Source organism: Pseudorca crassidens, chromosome 4 (genome assembly GCF_039906515.1).
Source record: "Pseudorca crassidens isolate mPseCra1 chromosome 4, mPseCra1.hap1, whole genome shotgun sequence".
Lineage (NCBI taxonomy): Eukaryota > Metazoa > Chordata > Mammalia > Artiodactyla > Delphinidae > Pseudorca > Pseudorca crassidens.
The window spans coordinates 150507062-150528913 of record NC_090299.1 but is presented as its reverse complement, the minus strand read 5'-3'; the positions used below and the strand labels follow the sequence as shown (position 1 = coordinate 150528913).

General features: G+C 32.2%; 1 protein-coding gene across 4 annotated transcripts in view; it reads right to left on the bottom strand.

The window, feature by feature from the left end:
- Positions 1 to 21852, bottom strand: part of FSTL5 (follistatin like 5) — a 676350-nt gene that overhangs the window by 80344 nt on the left and 574154 nt on the right. For 2 of the 4 annotated variants that reach the window (XM_067737031.1, XM_067737030.1), the window contains exons 11-12: positions 16459 to 16485; positions 7507 to 7625 (exon numbers count right to left, since the gene is read on the bottom strand). In XM_067737031.1, the coding sequence (XP_067593132.1) occupies positions 7507 to 7625; positions 16459 to 16485 (146 nt within the window). The remainder of the gene's footprint in view (positions 1 to 7506; positions 7626 to 16458; positions 16486 to 21852) is intronic. The other 2 variants (XM_067737033.1, XM_067737032.1) reach the window with 1 other exon arrangement.

Below are 21852 nucleotides of genomic sequence, written 5' to 3'. Positions count from 1 at the left end.
GTGACTTAGTTCAATGTAAATCCTTTATGTATGCAGATTATATAATCTGATATGCTATTTTTCGTTTGCATCTTTCAGCTTTCTAAATAATTTCAAAAGTAAACTATCAGACATAAGATGGTATTTTGCAAAATTATATTCACAAATAACTATGCTGAAAGTTATATATTAAAGAGTGACTTTTTAAATGAAAATGATACTAGTATGTGGATTTTTAAATATGAGAAAAAAAGGAGTTTTAATGGGCAAAAATTAGCAGCTTAAATAGTAATGGGATGAACAATAATTTTGAGGTTTAAGTTTTGTTTTCCTTGGATTTTTATTATATAGCTGTATTTTAAATATAGATTTAAGAAATTTAGAAAACATATGACATCATTATATGATAAAGTATATGGAGAAATGCAAAACTGTCATTGTAAACGTTTAGCAATATTTTCAAAAAAATTTAGTGATTCAAACATTTAATAAAATAAAATAAAGCCATTAATTTACTGTATTGTTTTCCTTCCTGCATAGCCTCTCACATTATTCAAACTGAGATTAATCACCTATCTAAATACGAAAAAGATATTAAAGAAATGACAAGCCTTCAATATGAAATTACAATTTTGACAACTATTGTTGAAATATAAAATGTAAGCAATGAGAAATCAAGCAAGAGATCAGTTAAATAGAAATTTTAAGAAAGAAAAGGAAAAATAAGGACTAAGGTTTAAATAAATCATTAAAATCATCAATCTAATCCTCAATTTGATAATTACAATTAATCTTGTCACAGTAACTTTTCAACATATTTAGAGAGAAGAAAATTTGGAAATTATCATCCTTCAGAGAGGAACATCACTAGAAAATACCTAATACTGATAATTCAAGAAATACCATTCCTGAGCACATTACTTAAAGTGATTAAATGTAATTGGTTGCATGAAGTCAGACTGGGGATAGTAAGGTACAGAGTAAGAAACTACTACTTCTGTATTATTTTATTTTTACCATATGCCAATCTATTACCTTGAATAAGTCAACAGGTACTTTTTTTGTGAATAAAACTCAATCTTAGACCAGAAACTGTAGTTTAAGAGCCACAGAAACTAGATTTATGTGATTTTTGTAAGTCGCAAGTAAAATGGTGTTATGTTTAAAGATATTTGTATGAATAATTTTTACGTTAAACTCTTCAATTTTACCCTTAAGAAGTTTCTACTGAAATTCCAAATTACTATAAGTACATTTCTTTCTCAAGTACAGAAAATGTGCTCCTAGGTGTGTGTAGTGAATCCTTACATTTCACATAAAAAATGTGACGGCAAGAGACAGTTTGAGACACATACATAATTCTGGTCACATTTACCAAATAACTTGGCTGGCTCTTATTAATAATCTCTTAAAAACCTAATATGCTTTCTTAGATAAGATTACTTGATCCAATTAATATGCTATACAACTCCATTAAGATGCTGTTGCATGATTTACACGCTCCCCGCGGCTCTCCCCCTAACGTCAGCCTTGCCTACTTCAAGCATAACAGAAGCGCAATGTGAGAATTTCAGAAGACTGTGATTTTTAATGAAAGATTACAAGGCCCCTTTAAATCCAGGGCTTCAAAGACCAATTTCATAAATTTATTTCTTTTAAAATCAACAGCATAATCTTCTAAGGAATAGTTAGAGGTAGTTTGCATTACTCTCTTTAGGCAGCTCTTTGCAGGATATCATTGTAAGTGCAAAGGAAGCTCTTTGCAGGATATCATTGTAATGAAAGCTTAAATTTTTATCATTCTAGAACTCTTTGTAAGTTAAGCCATGTTTGAATAGAGACCCACTGAGAAAAGAATAAGTGGGGAAAAATTTCGATTACCTTTCTGAAATATACAGTGGTACTGAATTCAAAAGGTTGCTTGATGGCTTCATGGAGACATGAATTGCCTGCATCATATAAAGCAGCTGGTGTTTTAACAATTATTTTTCTGGACAGAGTTTGGAGAAGTAGTAACTGGATTAGACACAGAAGGAGATGCTGAAAAGGGGGTTTGGAAGTATTACCAAGGAAATGGATAAATGCCCTGAAGGCTGCACTGCTTGAGAAGAGGGGAACGCCAGCAGAGAGAGAAGTGTGGACACAGCAGAGAGAGCTCTTTCCCCATTTCTAATCTGTTTCAATTTCTTGATACCTGAGTATTCTGCACACTATGGACACAACCTGTTCCTATGTAACCTCCATTCTAATAGAGTACCAATCATATTCATTTATAAAGTCTAGGTAATTTTCTTATGTGGAAATTCCAAGCCTAGAAAATAGACATTTTAGAGGTGATTCACATCAGACTTTCTGCAGAAACTATGATCCTCTGGAGTTAGTATCATTTAAGTTGCATTAAAGCCAGTAACAGAATCTTTGCATCCTAAAATATAAGACCCATGCATGTGGGACTTCCCTGGTGCTCCCGTGGTTAAGACTCTGTGCTCTCACTGCCACGGGCCCAAGCTTGATCCCTGGCTGGGGCACTAAAATCCCACAAGCCACGCAACATTGCCCCCCAACCAAAATACACACACACACCCCTATATACTTAAGACCCACGCATGATAAGATTTGTGTGATTTTTCTTTCAAGCTCTTCTAGTCCCCACGAAAGAATAAATAATACGATGGTATGTATGGAGAACAGCAGCTGGATCTTAATAAGCGAACAGAGAAGGAAGTGAAGTAAAAAAGCATTAAAGATTAAGCGCTGTGGATAAGGTTGACAAAATACTTGAAAACCAGAAGAGTGAAACAGTTGGTAATCTTGCAAAAGCCTAATAATTGAAACATTTTTCCAAACCCACTTCAGTTTGAGTTCTGAAGTTATAAGTCTGGGACAGAATCCTATTTACTTGAAGTACACACTTACTGTAGTTGACAAGATGAAATCATGTATACAACTAGGATAAATATAGCAAGAATCCTGTCTAGTTAGGCTGCATCACAAAAAAAGGAAAAAAGATAGATGAAAGTATAAATAAAAGCATGTTCTATGAATCTTCAACCAACTCACTACCAAAAGCTGAAACCTGATGTAATCTGACATTGCACCAAAACTGACTTTTTATTTAGAGCAAGCAAACAGCAACTTCTGAGAGATTTGATCAAAGATTCTGTATTCTAAATATTTCAGTTTTTAATAAACTTTACTAGCCAATGGGTTGTGTTGGGAATTGCAATTCTCTTAATATCAACAGTGACTTTGGAACATATTATTTTTACGTTTAATCCTTTTTTGTGGGGAAAAAATGATTCGAAAAGACTCATTTCCACTACTCACAATCAAGTGATTTATCTTCTAAAATCCAGAAGAACTAGCTTTCTTTTTTCTATAATAGAACTCCAAACTATCTTAGACTGGGCATTTGAACAGTATATTTTGACCATGTGATCTTGAAGTAATAGACCCATGAGGTTATGTTTACCCTGAAACAATTCAGTGATCAATTATTCTATGAAACATTTTTCACAAGAAGAATACTGTTTTGTGGGAATTGTAAAGTAAGGAGAGGTGAGGAGGGAATTAGATGTATACATCTTTAAACTCAGGCAATGCATAAAAGAATGACTAGCCTAAGGCTCTAAGCAATGGAGTTTTCCTTAAATTCATTTCACAAATGTTACTCGACTACCTGCCATGTGTACGTACATTGGGAATAAAAATGCTAATCAAAGTCTTGACTAATAGAGGTATAGTAAGATGTGGTGGGTTGTTTCCTATGTCAGTTTGGCTATGACTAGGCTATGTCGCTCAGTTGTTGGTCAAGAACTAGTCTGATAGAGAATGGATAAACAAGAAGGTCCTGCTGTAAAGCACAGGGAACTATATTCAGAGTCCTGTGATAAACCATAATGGAAAAGAATATGAAAAAGAATATATATATATGTATAACTGAATCACTTTGCTGTACATCAGAAATTAATACAACATTGTAAATCAACTATACTTGAATAAAATAATAAAAAAAAGAACTAGTCTGGATGTCATTGTGAAAGTATTGTGGAGGTGATTAACATTTAAAATTAGTTGGCTTTATAGAGACACAGATGTAGAGAACAAACGTATGGATACTTAGCGGGGAAGGGGGGTAGTGGGATGAACTGGGAAATTATGACTGATATATATACACTATTATGTATAAAACAGATAACCAATGAGAACCTACTGTATAGCACAGGGAACTCTACTTAATGCACTGTGGTGATCTAAATGGTAAGGAAATCTCAAAAAGAGGAGATATATGTATACGTACAACAGATTCACTTTGCTGTACAGCAGAAACTAACAGCCTTGTAAAGCAACTATACGTCAATAAAAATTAATTAAAAAGTAAATTAAATTGGTTAGCTTCAAATAAGACAGATCACCCCCCGTAATGTGAGTGGGACTCATGCAATCAGTTGCAGGCCTTCAGATTTAAGAGTGAGGTTTCCCACGGAAGAAGGAATCCCACCTTAAGGCTTCCACACAGAAATCTGTTTGAGTTTCCAGTCTGCCTATATATGTCAGACTCAAGACCCCAGTGCTGACTTGTATCAGCACTCTGCTGGCCTAATCTGTGGATTTTGGATTCCAGACTGAACACCAACTCGTATCTGAATTTCCTACTGCCTGGCCTGCCCTACAGATTTCACACACGTGCGTGCTACTCCACCCACCAGCTCCGGAGCCGATTCCTTAAAATAAGGAGATGGAGGCAGACAGTGATGGAGAGATATAGACCCAGATCCAGGTCTGGACAAGGATATAGATACTAATCCTATTGGTTCTGTTTCTCTGGAGAAAAATGTTCTCTTGACATAATACTCAACAATTTTCTCATGAAATTATTTTATAATTAGAAATGAAATCTAGTAGAATGTGGCACCAAATAGCTTACACACTCTGAAATGCACATCTTCTTGTGTTTAAACAGAAATAAAATAGCTTCATATAAGAAACACATTTAATTCAACATTTATTCTCAAAGCATACTGCCGTCAATTTTTCTTTTTCTACTGCTGTATACTTGTGTATCATGAAAGTGTCTGGGTATACATTTTCCAATTATTGAAGCTTATCTCACATTAAGGAATAACAAAATAACAAAGCAATACAAAATCAAAGTTTATCTACTCTAGCCTTTATTTCATATATATGGGCTATAATAACTGCATGAGAAATATGTCTCTCTTTTTTGGTATAAACAAATGTCTGTATTCTGCATTTTACAATATAATCAGGATGTAGTTTTAGCCAATTATCCATTCTCTATATTATTCTTAGTGCTTTAACAAATATATTGGTCAGCTATAATGTATTTGTATTTTAATTTCAACATCCAACCAGTAGAAATGTCATAAATTTAAACACACACAATTTGATAGTTTCTTTCGTCTTAAAAATACAAATCTAACTTTTCTTATACTTTTTGCTTAGTTTTCCATTAGCATATAGAAAGTCTTGTAAATTTTTGTTTTATATAAGAATGCTAACTTTCTATCCTTATATTTCTTTCTATTTTGCAGTATGAATTTCTAGCATAATCCCATGTGTAAGACGGCTGTAAGATTTCCACGGGTGGTGATTTGAAAAATCTGATGCAGTCAATTAGTTCTTAATAACTAATAATCCCTGCCTTGTCATTGCTGTGGATAAGGGTTCTCAGGTTGAAGGAAATGAGTTAAGGCTGTCATCACCGATGTTTGATTTCTATCTCCTCTTCAATTTTAATTTTTTATAAAAAAGTATACATAATTTATATATGTATGTATATAATTTCTCACTATATATATATGCATGTGTATATGTGTGTGTGTGTATATATATATATATATATAGAGAGAGAGAGAGAGAGAGAGAGAGAGAGAGGGAGAGAGAGAGATCTACTTGTTTTAGGAGGCAGTCTAAGTAATCAAAGGTTTTAAAAAGAGACATTCAGGTAAGTAAACTTCTCATCCCTATATTCCAGACATGTCACAAAACTATCACATCAATTTTTCCTTGCTTTTTCAGCTTTAGATTCCAAATAGTTAGCTACAACACTGCCAATCCCATAGGAATCAGGAACACTCTTTTGTTAAATGATTTTGCTTTGATTTAAATAACTATTTTGATGCCACATTTGCAATATCTGTGTGTTAGCCCAAATTTCTCATCCATAATGTTCTTATAAAAATATACACATGCCGTAAAATTGAATGACTTGCTTTATCAGAAGCAAATATTTATATTTTTATATGTGTTTCTTTACAAACACACACACCTTATTCAAAATGGATTTAGTCAGTATCGATATCTGATTATAAAACAAAACTGCACGTACAATTTAAAGTGTTTTCATACTTGTTAAACTTATAGTTTAACAAAAATGGTAATGATTCTATTCAGTAATTTAGCCTTTAAGTGAAATATTTTTAAATTAAAAATAGTTTCTTTTGTTTTAAACACTCATAAACATATTGAGTTAAATCATTTCCTTTATTTAAAATAGGAGGTCATTAGATTGCTTTGTCCTACAGAGTGTCTGAGAGATGCTGGCCTATCTTATCTCATTCTCATATGTTTTTCCTTCTTCTCATTCTAGGACATGGCTTTAATTTGTAAATTGTTGTCTCCATAATTCAATATGTGGCAACACTGGCTACTGGTAGGCTCAAAATAGTAGTTGAAAGTAAAGGATCTAAACCAGGGCATTAATATCTATTTTGCTCATATCTTGTCGCCATGCCAACCTTAAAATGAGTATCAAGACAGGGTTGCATTCTGAGGTCTACCAATATCTTACCTTATTTTGGGTGTCTGGTGCATGCCGGTACTTGTATGGGAACACAAAGGTAACATGGGTATCTTTAGTATTACATATTTTGGTGTACACATATTTATGTGGAGATATACATAGCCATAGCAATATAAAAGTAATTATTATTTCTTATTATCCTGCACAGAAGTACAGTCCCTAGTATGTATAGGCAATATGCATTTTGTCATATATTCTTCTATTTTCTGAAAGCTGACCAAAATTTTACAGAAAATAAATACTTCTGTTAAAGGTAAGTACATGTAAATAAATAAAGGTACATGAAAAAAATAAGATGAAGAATAAATGGGCATCAACATTTATAAAGCATCTAATATACCTCAGCTTCCCATCAGATTATTTATAGGCTATTTTCTTTCATTATGTTAAAGTAACCATTGCCTGCCAAAATGGGAGACATTCTAAATTAAGGAACAGGTGAAGTTTTTATGCTGTGTTCAGTTTTGATATTTCACCTCTAATGCCTTTATTTTAATTACAAACAGGTCATTACGAATACACGATATATTATCTTCCTCTTTAAGTATAAAACCTGCATAGAGTAACAGACAATATCATAGTTTTAACACTGTCCTACCCACATGTCTCATACACGTGTAGATTTCATTGTATTTCCAAAATACAATTCTACTTAACAAAATTACTATATAAAACGGTAAAGGAATTTTTAAAATACTTGCCTGAAATCCAAGGAGCTTTTCACTAGGCTTAATGTGCCTCTGAAATTCACATTCTATGGGTTGTATCACTTTGATTCCATCTTCATAAAACACATAGAACATGTTCCCAATTCCCAGACCTTAGGAGTAAAAACACATTCAAAAGTTCAAAATAAAATTACCAGAAACATTTACAACCAAAACTCAGTGCCCCTCACATTGCTGGTGAGAGATCAGTTTGTGAAGTCCTATAATGCTACTAAAGCAGACCGTGTGAGACCTTTTACCATACGCCCAAGCAGCTCTGCAATATTATGCACACAGTCTACTTCATCTCTCTGATCTGCAAGTCAGTGATTTCTTTAACATAATTCAACAAATGTTTCACATATTTAAAAATAATTATAAATGGAGATAAACTCTTTGATACATAGATTATGTCTGCTACCATCCCTACTTAATTTAGGTGCTGATTAAGACATAAAAGTGCTTTTTGAAGAATCATATTTATCCTATTTCTATTAGAGTTCCCTAAGGGAAATAAAATGGCATTCTTTGCAGGAATTTAGCTTATATAGAGACTTTTAGAAACAAAAAGACCAAGTTCCCCAGATTTTGGAGAGTACGTATTCTCCTAAAAGACTGTTTGTAAATATAATCCTACTAGAGGTCTTACATATCAGTTTTCATATTGACAAAGTTTGGGGTCTATTTCTCCAGTTTAAAATTTGAATTAATTTAAGGTCTTGCAAAAATCTCATTTAAATCATACTTTTAATTACTTTTCACAGGGCGGGTTCGGGTGTGTGAGATCTCAGAAATTCATCTCACTTATATTATACACCCACACCTCATGGGTACGGGGTGCTACAGATTAGACATCTGGAATGCCGTGGAGTTAACGGTGGTCTGCACCTGGGGACTTGTCACGTATGATTGCACACCTGTTTTCTTTGTTTCCTCTGCTTCTGCTTTGTCCCAACATGTCCAGACTAAGAGCATGTAGTTCTCCCTTTCCTGATCCTCAACGGAGTACCTCATCCAGGTGTACTGCTTTGCACAATCATATTTATTCAGTATAACTATACCGCACATAATTCAGTGAGAACCAATAGATAAACAATTATACTGAAATCTTGATAGTTTGAAGAGCAAATCATTGTTCTTTAAAATGCTTAACTTTTAAAAACATCTACTTTTAATTTTTACTTCACTTGAGGACACCTGCAAGGCCCATGAAGTCAAGCCTGAGGATTACAATAAAAGTTTATTGATTTGTAAAAAAAAAAAAATTTGTTTATTCAACTTAAGCCACATTTATTTTTGTTAAATATGTTCCTAGTTAATTTTAAAAGTCACCATCTATTCTTATGATTCAGAGGAAAATGCATTCGATCATAATTATCACTTTATTGGTGTTTATACAGAGTGAAATTATTTCTAATAATGCATATATATTTTAAATGATCCAGATTATTCTGACACATCTTATTATTGGTTTTTTGCTTTTTCCCCCTTGAACTTATTATTGTTTTATAAATATTTTACAGTCCTCGTATTTTAATACATGCAATCTTTATCAGTTAATTGTGCATTTTAATTCCAGAGTGCACAATGTTACAATGAGATATTCCAGAACAGTAGCAGAAGTAGCAAGAACTAAATTCAAGTTATGTCTTCATAAAATAAAATTTAAGAGTTGTCAGCTACAATTTATAATTATAGCTTTGAATACAGAGGGATCAATTCCATACCAAAAGGATAAAACTTACAAAAACTGCTTAGGCAAAACATTGATTTGTATTAGCAAGCTTCTGTGTAAACACTGTCAGAAGGTTGATGTGCGCTATGTATCAGTGACTAGCAAATTAACAACGCTGGTAGTTGAAACTTGGATCTGATTTCCAGTTGTGTCAGTTACATACAAAGCTCATAACAACATTGTCAGAAGGTTGATGTGCGCTATGTATCAGTGACTAGCAAATTAACAATACTGGTAGTTGAAACTTGGATCTGATTTTCAGTTGTGTCAGTTACATACAAAGCTCATAACATTTTTTAATGAGTATCACTATATTCTCCTTCAGGTACTGCACAATTCTGCTCCACAGTCAGGAGTCTGAATGTGTTTGAACTTGACGACTACTCTAAGTCCAGACAGTTTGCAAAGTTTCTTGAAGTATTCCCTGCCCTTATTCCTATGGATATTTTTATTGTGTTATTTTACTATATTCTGTGCACAGTACGGTCAGTGGGATTCCACAGATGAAATTTCTTGAGCTGTATCTTCCTCTAAAACTCGCTTAATCCATCCAAATCACTTTCAAAACTGAAAGTCCATTTTCTTGCTTTTTAAAGTCTGAGTTACATACACATCAGCATTTTTACAGAGTATAAGCTACTTTCCCAGTTACAAGTTATTGAAAAATACAGATAAAGTTATGCAAGGTTTAGTTTGCTTTTGCATTTTATTGTTTTTGGTGGGAATATAACTCCCTAGTGTTTATAAAATAGCAATGTCAACAATGTATCATGTATAAATATATGTTAAAATAATAAGATAAACTGAACATCTATGTATCAATCACTCCGCTATGAAATAAAACTTTATCTTCAGAGCCATCTGTGTATTCCTCTCTTCCCTACCTACACGAGGGATATTTTGCATTTATTTTCTTGCTAGACATATTTTGTTCATCAATTACTACTTAGGTTTTAGCAGCAGAATTTATAATCTGAACATATGATGCAGATATATATCCTTTTAAATTTGCTGCTATAATATTATAATTTATTTTGAATATACTAGGCACAGAATGATATAAATTACCTGATGCTTGAGATGTGGTAATTGAAAACACATGCTGATTTTCACTTTGGGGCATTTGTTAGCTTAATCTGTATAGGAAGCAATAACATATCTGTGTATGTTCATTATAACTATTAAGTTTCCATGCCCTAACCTTTTTTTATTTTGGTGTGGGAGAATATAACAAAGAGAGATAAACTTAATTTTCTGAATTCAGACAGCTCAGAGGTAAATCACAACTATAGAAGTCACTGTTGTATCGGGGGAAGGTTATTTCCCATGTAATATCTGTGCTGTACTTTCTCCTTCTCAAATTGGGAGAAATAATTAGATTTATGCAGCTGTTGTAAGAAGTAACTGAGATGGACAAAGGAAAACATGTAGCAGAGTGACCTGAACTCTTACTATGAGTTCAAGCAATGGTAACTGTCCCTCTTTTTTATGACTGACATTATGTCTTCTTTGAAACATCAGTGGGAAAAAAATGGTGAAATGGCATCTAACCAAAATGTGATTACTGTCCTCCTGTTTTCCTCAAATCTACTCTGTGAGATATACTACTAGTACATTTCAGTTTTCTATGAGATTGAATTCTACGAATGCGTGAGCCTGCTAAAAGAGAAACCTGATTTTCTAGCAGAGCCGTTCTCAAAGTTGATCCTTTCAGAGGGTCTGCAAAGTCAAAACTATGTTCATAATAATGCTAAGATGTCATTTGCATTTCTCTCTCTCATTCTCACAAATTAGATGCTTCCAAATGTGGAGTGTAGTTCTCAACAGGCTACTTGACATATGATGTTATGAGTGATATCACAACAGTTCAATGCAGGAGCAAATATAGGAATCCAGCATCTTTTATTCAGCCAGATATTTTAAAAATTTGCAAAATGTACAACAGTGAGTCTCCTCATTTAATGTAACTTTACAAATAATGTGGTATTTATGCCTACATGTAATGGGTTATTTAAAACAAATAAATACATATTTTAATTTTCTCTGTTTTAATTTCGTATATGGTAAATACAAGTGGATAGAAATAACCCACACAAACAAAAGCTCTTGGAGTTGTCAATAATTTTGAGTCCCCAAAAGTGTGACAACCATGTAGGTCTCAATTACCATTCTCTCCTCACTGATGCTTTCTATTGCAGTTTATTACAAAAGCTCCTGACTTCAGTAAAAGCTTTATCACTCTAGTCACGGTCAAGATTAGGACTATGTGCTGTTTTGTCTTTTTTCATCCCCTGTGAAGACAGACACAGGTACTTTGTCTTTTCCAGGTCGACTGTTAATCTAACAAAGTATAGTAGCACAAAAAAGTGACCCATAATTTGTTTTTTCTTTGTGAGCTCTTCTTCTCCTTTGTTTTTCTTTCTATACAGAGAGGACATGGCAAGAATTACTTGCAGTCTCATGAGACAGAAGTATTTCCCAGAGCGTTTTTCAACCAATACTGCACCTTTAAATACATGAGATGGACTGAGAAAAAAATGTACGTAATTCACCTTCCTGTCTCAATCCTTTGAGGATTTCTACTCAAGAACAATAGTGTATCATGATAATATAGTTACATTATGTATTATAAATTAAATATATATTCCATCGTTTATATCAAGAATAACATTTGGTTAATGTGTGATTATTGGATGAATATTTAAGTCAATAACAAAAATATTTTGTCCTGATGTCTGCCTTCCTCTAACTTAAACCGCCATTACTTTAGCATTTAAATTATGATCAATGGCAAATTATAATCCTACAAAACACTGATTTGGTAACCAATCTAAGATAATTCAATGTTTGGTGTTAAAGACCTTTATTAGTTGATATTATATCATTCTTTTCCCTTTCAAGTGATCCTAAACTTACTCATATTTTTAATATAGAAGAAATATTTTTTTTTTTTAGCTAAAGAAAAATATAGGCAAAAATAGATGGTCTATATTGCATCTCTCACCTTGAATAACTCAGCAGGGAGGGATTTTTGTTTCATGAATGTTCCCATTTTTGTACCTCTGTCTTTGGAGTTAAAAATCCTTTTCACACACATAGCAATACCAAACCATCACACCTCCATGAGATTTCTATGTTATGTTCAACTAAAATTAGACGGACTTCCTCTGTCATTCCTCTAGCAGATATTCTGGGAGTGATTGTGTTAAGCTCTTTATTAGCCACTATTAATCCAGGAAAGTGGGTACTGTATGAACATTATATATTGGTCAGAGTGATATTATCTAAAACCAGTCCTTTTAAGTCAGAATTCAATTTCCTGAACTTCCAAAGATATGCTGAAAAACTTGGATGCAAATTTACGTGATTCATTTCACATTTAATGATTAACATAGCAAAGGTTATAACATAATAGAGTATTTGTTTGCTATGTAGTTTATATTAGGTGAAATCATATGTATAATTATATATGTACACATGTATATGTGTGTATACATATATGCATACGTGTGTGTATACACATATATCTGAAAATGGTTATCTCTTGTCAGATTCATTTTTGATTTGAAAACAGGCTTATGAGATAATTTGAAGCGCTAAATGTTGACATTTGTTTTCATCAGAGAAGGCAGGGAACTTGCAAATGAAAATATTGACAGCTTTCATCACTTCGGCGATGGCATCGCAGCCAGCCATTAGAAGGCGTGGTCTCTACCTCACCCAATTATATGACTCACTAAGTGTCATGAATTTAGAAGCCTTACCCTCTGAAAACTCTTCTTCATTTTAACTATTTCACCAATATTATTGTGAGACAGTAATCTGGTCCTGAGAACCTCAGCAATTTTTTTTCTCTAAAGATAATCATACAGGAGGCTCAAGTAGCTCATTAAGCAGGCACGCATGCTCCTCTATCTCCAATGCTCCCCTGCAGCATATAACGGTCTGGACAACAAAATGTGAAAAATCTCAGGCTAAAGGAGTTAAGAGCTGACCTGCTTCCTATTATTCCTTTTCCCCCACTTTGGTGATATTATAGTTCACAAAGCTAATCAGATGATGTAACATGTAAACTTTTTTGCAAGATTTCACTGTAATGTCTACTTGTACCTGGTGTTGGTTGGTGTTAATTAGCCCAACTAATATAGAAATTTATTTGAACCATTTCTATACCATATTTATGTGTGAATAGATTCATAAATATTTATAAAGAATAGAAGAGACAATTTTTATAAATATGGAAAATATCAATATACATATTTTTGCTTTCAAATCATTAGATGTCACATCAAGCCAGTATTTCCCAAAGTAGCTTCAGTTAAATATTGATTCTATAGATATTCATCAAAATAATTTCATGTTATAATAAATTTAGAAAATTCTGTGTCATACAATGAAACACCCGACGTTTCTCCTGAAAGTAGTATATTTAGAAGTTCAGCTTAATCCTGCAGTGAATAAAATGTTTTAAGTTCCTTTAATTCATTAGACCTTATAACATATACCCAAACTGTTGTCTACTAAATAAATACTAGGAAATACTTTATTAGATTATATTTGATAACATTATAAAAAAATTGTAGAAGAGACCCAATCCTACTGAATCTTTTAATGTGTATTTTGAAATCATATAGGTAGTAAAATTGGTTGACAATAAGAATGATTTAGCCTTTAATTTACTAGATTGAAAACATCTTTAGAGTAGATACTAGTTCTTATCTTTATATTTCCAGTGCTTTCAAAGTGTTCTACATACAGTAGACTCTTTAAAGTATTTGTCAGTAAATGAGTGAGATACTTCTCTTTGAAAACACTGTATTTTTACACTCCTGCTAACTTGAATCACGGCTAGAAAAGAACTGAAAGGTGAACTCAGAAACAGAGGACACTATTTCATGCTTAAATATCCATGTGATTAATAAGATAATATACACGAAATTCAGTAAAGTTGATTTAGCTCACAAAGTCCTGGATAAGACAGATTCTGATGTATACATTTAAAAATAATTTTTCAGTTAAACAAAATTTTATAGATCTTACACTTGCATGTAAGTCATATGACATTACGAGAGGTATTATCATTTTAAACTCTCTTTCCATTACTATTCATCTAAAAATGCTTGAAGTTCTTAAATGGGTTCTCCCTGAGATAGATTTCTCTTGGTCTTGGTAAGAACACAAGCATACAAATAGAAAGCACTGCTAGAATGGAAATAAAAATGGACCACAGAAAAATGTTGTTCATATTAGTTATTATCCTATCTTTTAAAAACAGAGGTAGAAAATGGCTTTGGAAACTTTATTATTTTAATTATTTTTCATGAAATAATTGTACACACAGTTGGGGTTCAGTGATTCCTCAAGCTGGTCTATTATGTCTGGCCACCATTATTATTACATGCAATCGTTTCTAATTGTAATGCCTTGCCGATAACTGTGGCATTATAAAAAGTAATTTACAGATTCCTATGAATCTAAGTATATTATTATCTCAAATGTATTATTTTAAATATTTTTATTTCAAAAAACAAAAGGCTCTGATGATAACTCTACATGAAATAAAATATTTAAAAACTTTCCCCCAAAACATTTCTTGTATAAGTTTTAAAATTACCTGCAAAATGTACTAAATAGCTATGATTTCTCAAGCACATATTCTGTGTCAAACAAAGTCATGAAGAGTAAGCACATCACTGATTGATGGAGAATAATTATTGAGAACATACATCTTCAAAGACTAACAGAAGAAAAATTTAAATAAATAAAAATGATTTCATATAATGAATCTCAGTGTGATTTTAATTAATCTGCAGGTCTCCTATACTTTTAAGGGTAGTCTGAAGAATATTATATTATTATTACATATCAATGAGTATTATAAACTAATAATGTTAATGACTGTTATCAAGGTCAAATTATAAGGAAGAGTTGTTTCACATATTTTAAGGAGATATACATATCACAGATTTGCAAGGTGAGTCCCAAACTGTATTTCAAGCATTGTTTTAGAAAAGTCTGGCTCAGAGAGGTAAAATGACTCATTCAAATTTTCCCAGCAATTAGCCAGCAAAGCTAGATCTGTGGTACCCAGAGAAATATTTGTTTAATCTCAAGAAGGAAGAGAGTATAAAGAAATGTCTAACCCATATGTTAATCATGTCATATCTGTTTCAGTAATGATCGCATTTGTACGTTCAAATGTGAAATATCCGAAAGGAATAAAATGAGAAGGTACAGTTACACTAGAACCTCTTAAGTAAACTGGAGTTTAAAGGAGCCTTTACAAAAGATTTGAGGAGCAAGAAATACCAAGGACAAAAAAGAAAAAATAAAGTGTTATGCTCATCTTTTACTAATTTTAATGGATCTAAATATTCTAAGATACTTGGACAGTATCTAGCACATTATAAGGGCTCAATAAATGTGTTCTGGTTACTGATATTGTTATTATTCTGCTTCAATAATTTTAGGAAGCTATAACTGGGGAAGAGAAAGTTTTTCTAGGATGGATCCTGAAGGCAGTTATTTTGGCCATTGCGTACCAGGAGTGTAATGACTTATCGATAATTTTCTCCTAAGAATTTAACTACAGCAAACACATTCCTCTTGGTCTTTGTGACTAATTAAGAAAAACAAAGACAATAATAAATGACTGTGGATGGCATTTATTGAGTGCAGACTATATTTAAGGAGTTGATAAAACAACCCTATTGAGAATTAACAACTACCCTTATTTTTGAGATGAGGAATTTGTGACATAGAAAAGCCCTAGGTTACATAATGGTGCAGACTGGATTTGAATCCATGTCCTTCAAGTTTATAAACTATTTTCTAAAATAATTTATTATAGTCCCTTCATAAGGCAATAGTTTTTATAATTCTTCTTTTTCCAATCTAAATCACGGTTTATTACATAAATTATGTTTAAGCTTGCTTTCATTTATTTGACTAATTTTAATTTTATACTCTTAAAAGCATTTCCATATATTGTAATATAACTTCCTGATTATATACCAAAAATAAATCAAGCTGATGAGGAGTTATAACTATGTTTAATGGTAGCAGTGTACAGAAGAATACTGATTTATGATCAAATAAAAATACTGAGTCAAAATAAAAATGAATAAGGCAATTACTAGAACTGATAGTCAATACATCTAAAAGTTAAGCAAAATAATCACAATAATATAAAAAATAATGGAATTTACTACCTTCTTCTCTCCATAATATGTTAGCTACTGCAGCATGTTTAAAAGAAAAAGGAGAAAAAGAAAAATGAGTAAAGAGTGATTCAATTACATAGTAATATAAATAACTATTAAAGAGGTCACAATCTCTAAGGCAGAACATGCACATAAAAATAGTGAGGATGAACTCAACAATCTATATTAATAAAACAGTAAAATGCTGGGAGTATAATAATGTTCTATTCATGTCTTGAAATAGCCAATTCTTCTTCGGAATAAAGATTTTTGTTGATAGACAAAAAAAATTTTATGTATCACTGAAAATAATGGTATATTTAAGTTAATTTTAATAAAATATATCTTTAGAACACACATTAGTAAAGACTATTTATTTGACAGCTTAGTTAAAAGTTACTAATTGAAACAGTTATAATTTTAGAATTCTCATTAATTATAAGTAATGCTTCAACATAATATGTAATATTCCTGAGCAAGATGAGTTCTTGTAAATACAGGATTTTGAACGCAGAAATAGCCTATTTTTAAGTAGTATATGCTTTCACTTTTTAAGCCAGCATAATAAAATATATCTAACTATATATTGTTTATTTCAATGCACAATAATGCTTCATATTAAATTATTCCTGGACAACACGTTATTAAATACTGTATAGGGACTAAATCAACATAGAGTTAAAATATTAAGACAGAAATAAAGAAAAATACCAATTAAAAATATTCTCAACAAAATGCCTGATTCCTTTACTAATCCAAATTTATCTAATTCTATATAATTTCTCTTTTTTTGAAGTATAGTTGATTTACAATTCTATTAGCTTCAGGTGTACTTATATACTTTCAAAGCAGAATAATACTGGCAAAAAGAAAATGTAACTAAAGGAACAGCTCATCCACATCTAATTACTTCCTGCATATGTTAACCATATTAAACATAATCACTTTTTAAAAACTAAACCCTGATCGTCAGTGTAGCAGAGCCAAGACTGGAATCTAGCACTCCTAGCTGGAGGGTGGAGGTCCAAGTCGTGCAGTTTTCAGCACCTACCATAGTATAAAAAATCCTTTTTTGTAGAGTAAGCATTTTTTTGGAGATTCTTGGCATTTTTAATTCTTTAGCAATACTCATTCAAATGTGCATTCATGGTACTTGCATCCCTTGAGCACATTTTGTGCTGCTGCTCTTGTTGCCTATGGTGTGCTTGCAATGAATATGTAAAAGGACAGATCCTAGTCACAAGGAGAGAACATGGACCTGAGAAAGGAGAGAACCATGCTAAAAATGATTATAAGCATATGTAATAAGTGCAATTAGAGAAACAAATATCAGGTTCGGTGGCAAGCGACAGGACGGGATAGTCACCTTCAAGGGGCAGAAGCTGGGCAGTGGAGGGACCACTTCATTGGGCTGCTGATGCGCAAGCAAGATGATGCCACCCAAGCTTACGAGGGGATGCCGGGCGCAGGAGGCATGAGATGTTCAAGGTATATCAATGGGACACGTTACAACGTGTTCAGTGAAATTTAAGTAATTGGCTATATTTGGAGGGCAAAACTGATAGAAGATACAGCTGGAGAATTTGACCCTGACAAGGTCAAGAAAGTCTTTTATATTACATGGTACACAGGAGATTAAATTTTCTTCTATAGGCTCATGAAAGATGGAGCCATGATTAGACTAATTTTATTTTTCCGGCTTATAAACAAAGGTAAGTAGACCTATGTTTACTCATATCTCCACCGATGGAATATGGTGTGCCAATTGTGTGCCAGGCATTGTATTCAGCGCTACCATACACAGAATAAAACAGACCCAGGCTCTGTGCTAATCGAGTTTATACACTAGTTGAGGGGGAAAAAAAAAAAAACTGGATTCAAATCATGTAATTTCAAAATTACAAATTTAATATGTTATGAAAGAAAGGAACACAGTAATGTGAATGCTTTTAATGAGTGGATTAGGCATGATCAGTGAAACTGGGGGAAACGTCTTTAATGGTGATGGTGAAGGTGAAGTCTGAAACATGAAGAAGAGGAACCCAGGCAGGGTTGTAGGAATCGGACTCCCAGACATAGGAAAAGCATGTACAAACCCTAGCGGGTATGTCAAAGCACTGCTATTTTATTATTATTCTTATTATTTCGTCCTGCCACTTGTGGGATCTTAGTTCCCTGACCAGGGATTGAACCCGGCCCCTCAGCATTGAGAGCACAGAGTCCTAACCACCGGGCCGCCAGGGAATTTGCAAACACTGCTATTTTAAAGGACTAATGACAGATATTTTTAAGAGATGCAATCATTTATGAGAAAGTACCAAAAATACATGGTTTGTAATATTAATACCAGATAAAGTAAAATTCAAAGCACTATATAATGAATTTAAAATTATATAAACTAAAAACATAGTATTAAAATATGAAGCAAAATTATTAGGACTAGATACAAAATTTATAAACCAACCATCATATTCTGCTTCTTTCACTCATCACCTTCGGTATTTGAAAAATGAAGGGAAAACCCACAAAGTTCAATAATACAGTTATGATGACTAAATTAGTGTTTTCATAATGAATGTTCTGTAACAAAAACAGGAAGTGTTTTCAAGTTTTCTTGAAAGATAATCAAGAGTAGTCACAAAGTAACTGGAAAATAGAAAGTCTTTCTGTATTCTGTAAGTATATTCCAATAATCATAAATTGTTAAGACATTTTCTGACAATAAAGCAAATATGAAAATGTATTACAAGTATTTAAACCCACTAAATCCTTCAACAAATTAAATATTTAAAAAATAAAATAATAATTCATATAAAACAACAAAAATGCAAAAATAAAATTCAATATGTGGACCCAAAGACTTTTGGCCAAAAGATAATGCATAGGCTTAATTAATTCATCGCTGAACAAAATATATGAGGGGGAGAGAGAGAGAGAGAGAGAGAGAGAGAGGAAAAAAGTAGAAAGAAGAGGAGATGGGGAGTCAGGAAAGAGGGAAGAAAGAAGAAATGTTTGTAGCTATGATAATTTTAAATTAATGTAGAATCTTTTGGTAATAAATTTGATAATCTATATCATAAAAATTCCAAGGAACTATAAATATCCAAACTGAATGTAAAGAAGAAATTTGAATAAAAATAACCATGGTGCTAATTAAACCACTTTCAAAAACAGTTTCCTCCCAAGATGCTCTTAGAGTCTAAGGCTTATATAAAAAGTATTTACTTTCAAGAATTATACAATTCCAGTTGTATTCAGTGTTGTTAGAATATAGATCAAGATGGAAACGTTCCCATTCAGTTTGTAAAGTCAGCAAAAGGGATGCCAATAAGTGATAATAATAGCAAAGCAAAGAGAATTACAGGATACTTTCACTAATGACAAAAATGACAAATAAAATGCAAGTGAAATTCACCAGGATATTAAAAGTTTGATCATAGACAGGAATCCTCTTGGGATGAAAAAAGGATTTGGTAGAAATTTAGTTAAGAAATCAATTCATCTGATATAATATATTAGAATATCAAATGAGAATGACAAATATAATTTAAATTTAAAAACATAATCTGATGAAATGTATCACATATTACTAAGTGTAATATACTCTTAGTAACCTGGCAAACTAAGAGTAGAGGCATATTTTATATTAATATAAATGTGTTTGTTAAATGTTAAAAATTAACTAGAAATTTATTTTGACAAACCACTTTATTAAGCCCAGAAACAAATATAAATTATATAAGCACTGTAAACTTGTAAATAAAATAATCAAAATTTGAAGCTAAAATGAGTCACAAAGGTTAAATTAAAATGACACATAAAAATCACAAGAGAATTCAGTTAGGCGACAAGACATAAGATAAATACCCCAAATTCTATATTCTTATGTAAGAATTAGAAGATACAATAGAAGATTTCATTTACAATAGCCTCAAAGTATATCAATGATTTACTAAAATATAAAAAATACAGGAAATCAAGTGTAACATTCACTAAAAATACACTAGATGGGACACTATATCCCTAGATCAAGAGAATAAATCTTATAAAGATAAAATTTATTCTGAAAATATTTAATTTAAAAATGTCATGCATTGTTATTGTCTGTTTAGAATATGTTTTATATATTTATTGTACAAAGTCAGAATGTGCATTACATTAAAAAAATACTTTGAATTCAATTACACAGGTAAAATAACCAAGTCTATTTTCCTTATATGACTTTTCATTATTTTTTTAAATTTTTACATAAATGTGTACATGAAAGGGGGAGCTTCTGACACAATATATAAATATGTGACAGATAAAAATTCATTTATCATAACCTGGCTAGTCTAATCTTAATCACTGTGCACTATTCCATCATATGGATTTCTACTTTTTAAAAATACAATTGTTCATTGTTTGTCAACTTAAACCTAGTACCTAAATCAAAGACTAGTATAAGTGATAGGGACTCAATAAATATTTTTGGTTGATCAGTCATATAGATGTATGCATGTATACATACGTGTACATGTGTGTGTGCACTGCAATGACCCTCTTTCTAGCTACTTTCTTCCATTAGCATACAGTGCTACAAGACGTCTGGCTATGTTTAAAGCCATTGACACCTGTTGCCAGGTGGATTTCCAAAAGGTTGCTGTCAGCACCATCAGCTGTCCAGGAAAGTATTCATCCCACCACACTCAAGGTGGACTATTAATGTGTATGTGTGTATGAGCATGCATGTGTGTGCGGGCTTACCAAGTGTGAATAAATATTACCTCTTACATATATTAGTTTGCTTTTAAATTATATTGACTCTGCTTGCACATATATAAATAAAACTTTCCTCTATTTATATACTTAATCGCTTATCTATTGGGATGTAACTTTGATAATTTTTACACTTTTAATAGCTGCTTATAGATTAGAATAACTCTATTTTGTCACATTAATTTATTCTTCATAAAATATAAACAGCAACCTATAATAAATGCAGGCTTGATGATGCCACTCATTTGCTTAAAAACATAATGCATGTATCTGTGTTTGTGTGTGTGTGTATGTGTAAGCTCAAAATCTTTAGCACAGCACATGTGGTCTTCCATGATATGCCTCTGTCATCCTAAAGTCACATTCCAAACATCAAGTTATTTTGAATCTCTTCATTGTTACACATGTATTACATTTCCATGAATAGCCTCACCAAAATTCTTCACCTAACTTGACCATAATTGTCCTTTAAGATCCAACTTAGCTTTTATCTATAGTCAGCCTGTCTAGAACCAGGAGTTGGGTTAAATGACTCTTTTTCTCTACATATGAGATCCTATGAAACATCTGTGGCCTTCCATAATGTACCATACCTACATTATCTGTCCTGAAATCTTTCATTTATAATTAGATAATGAAAACCTC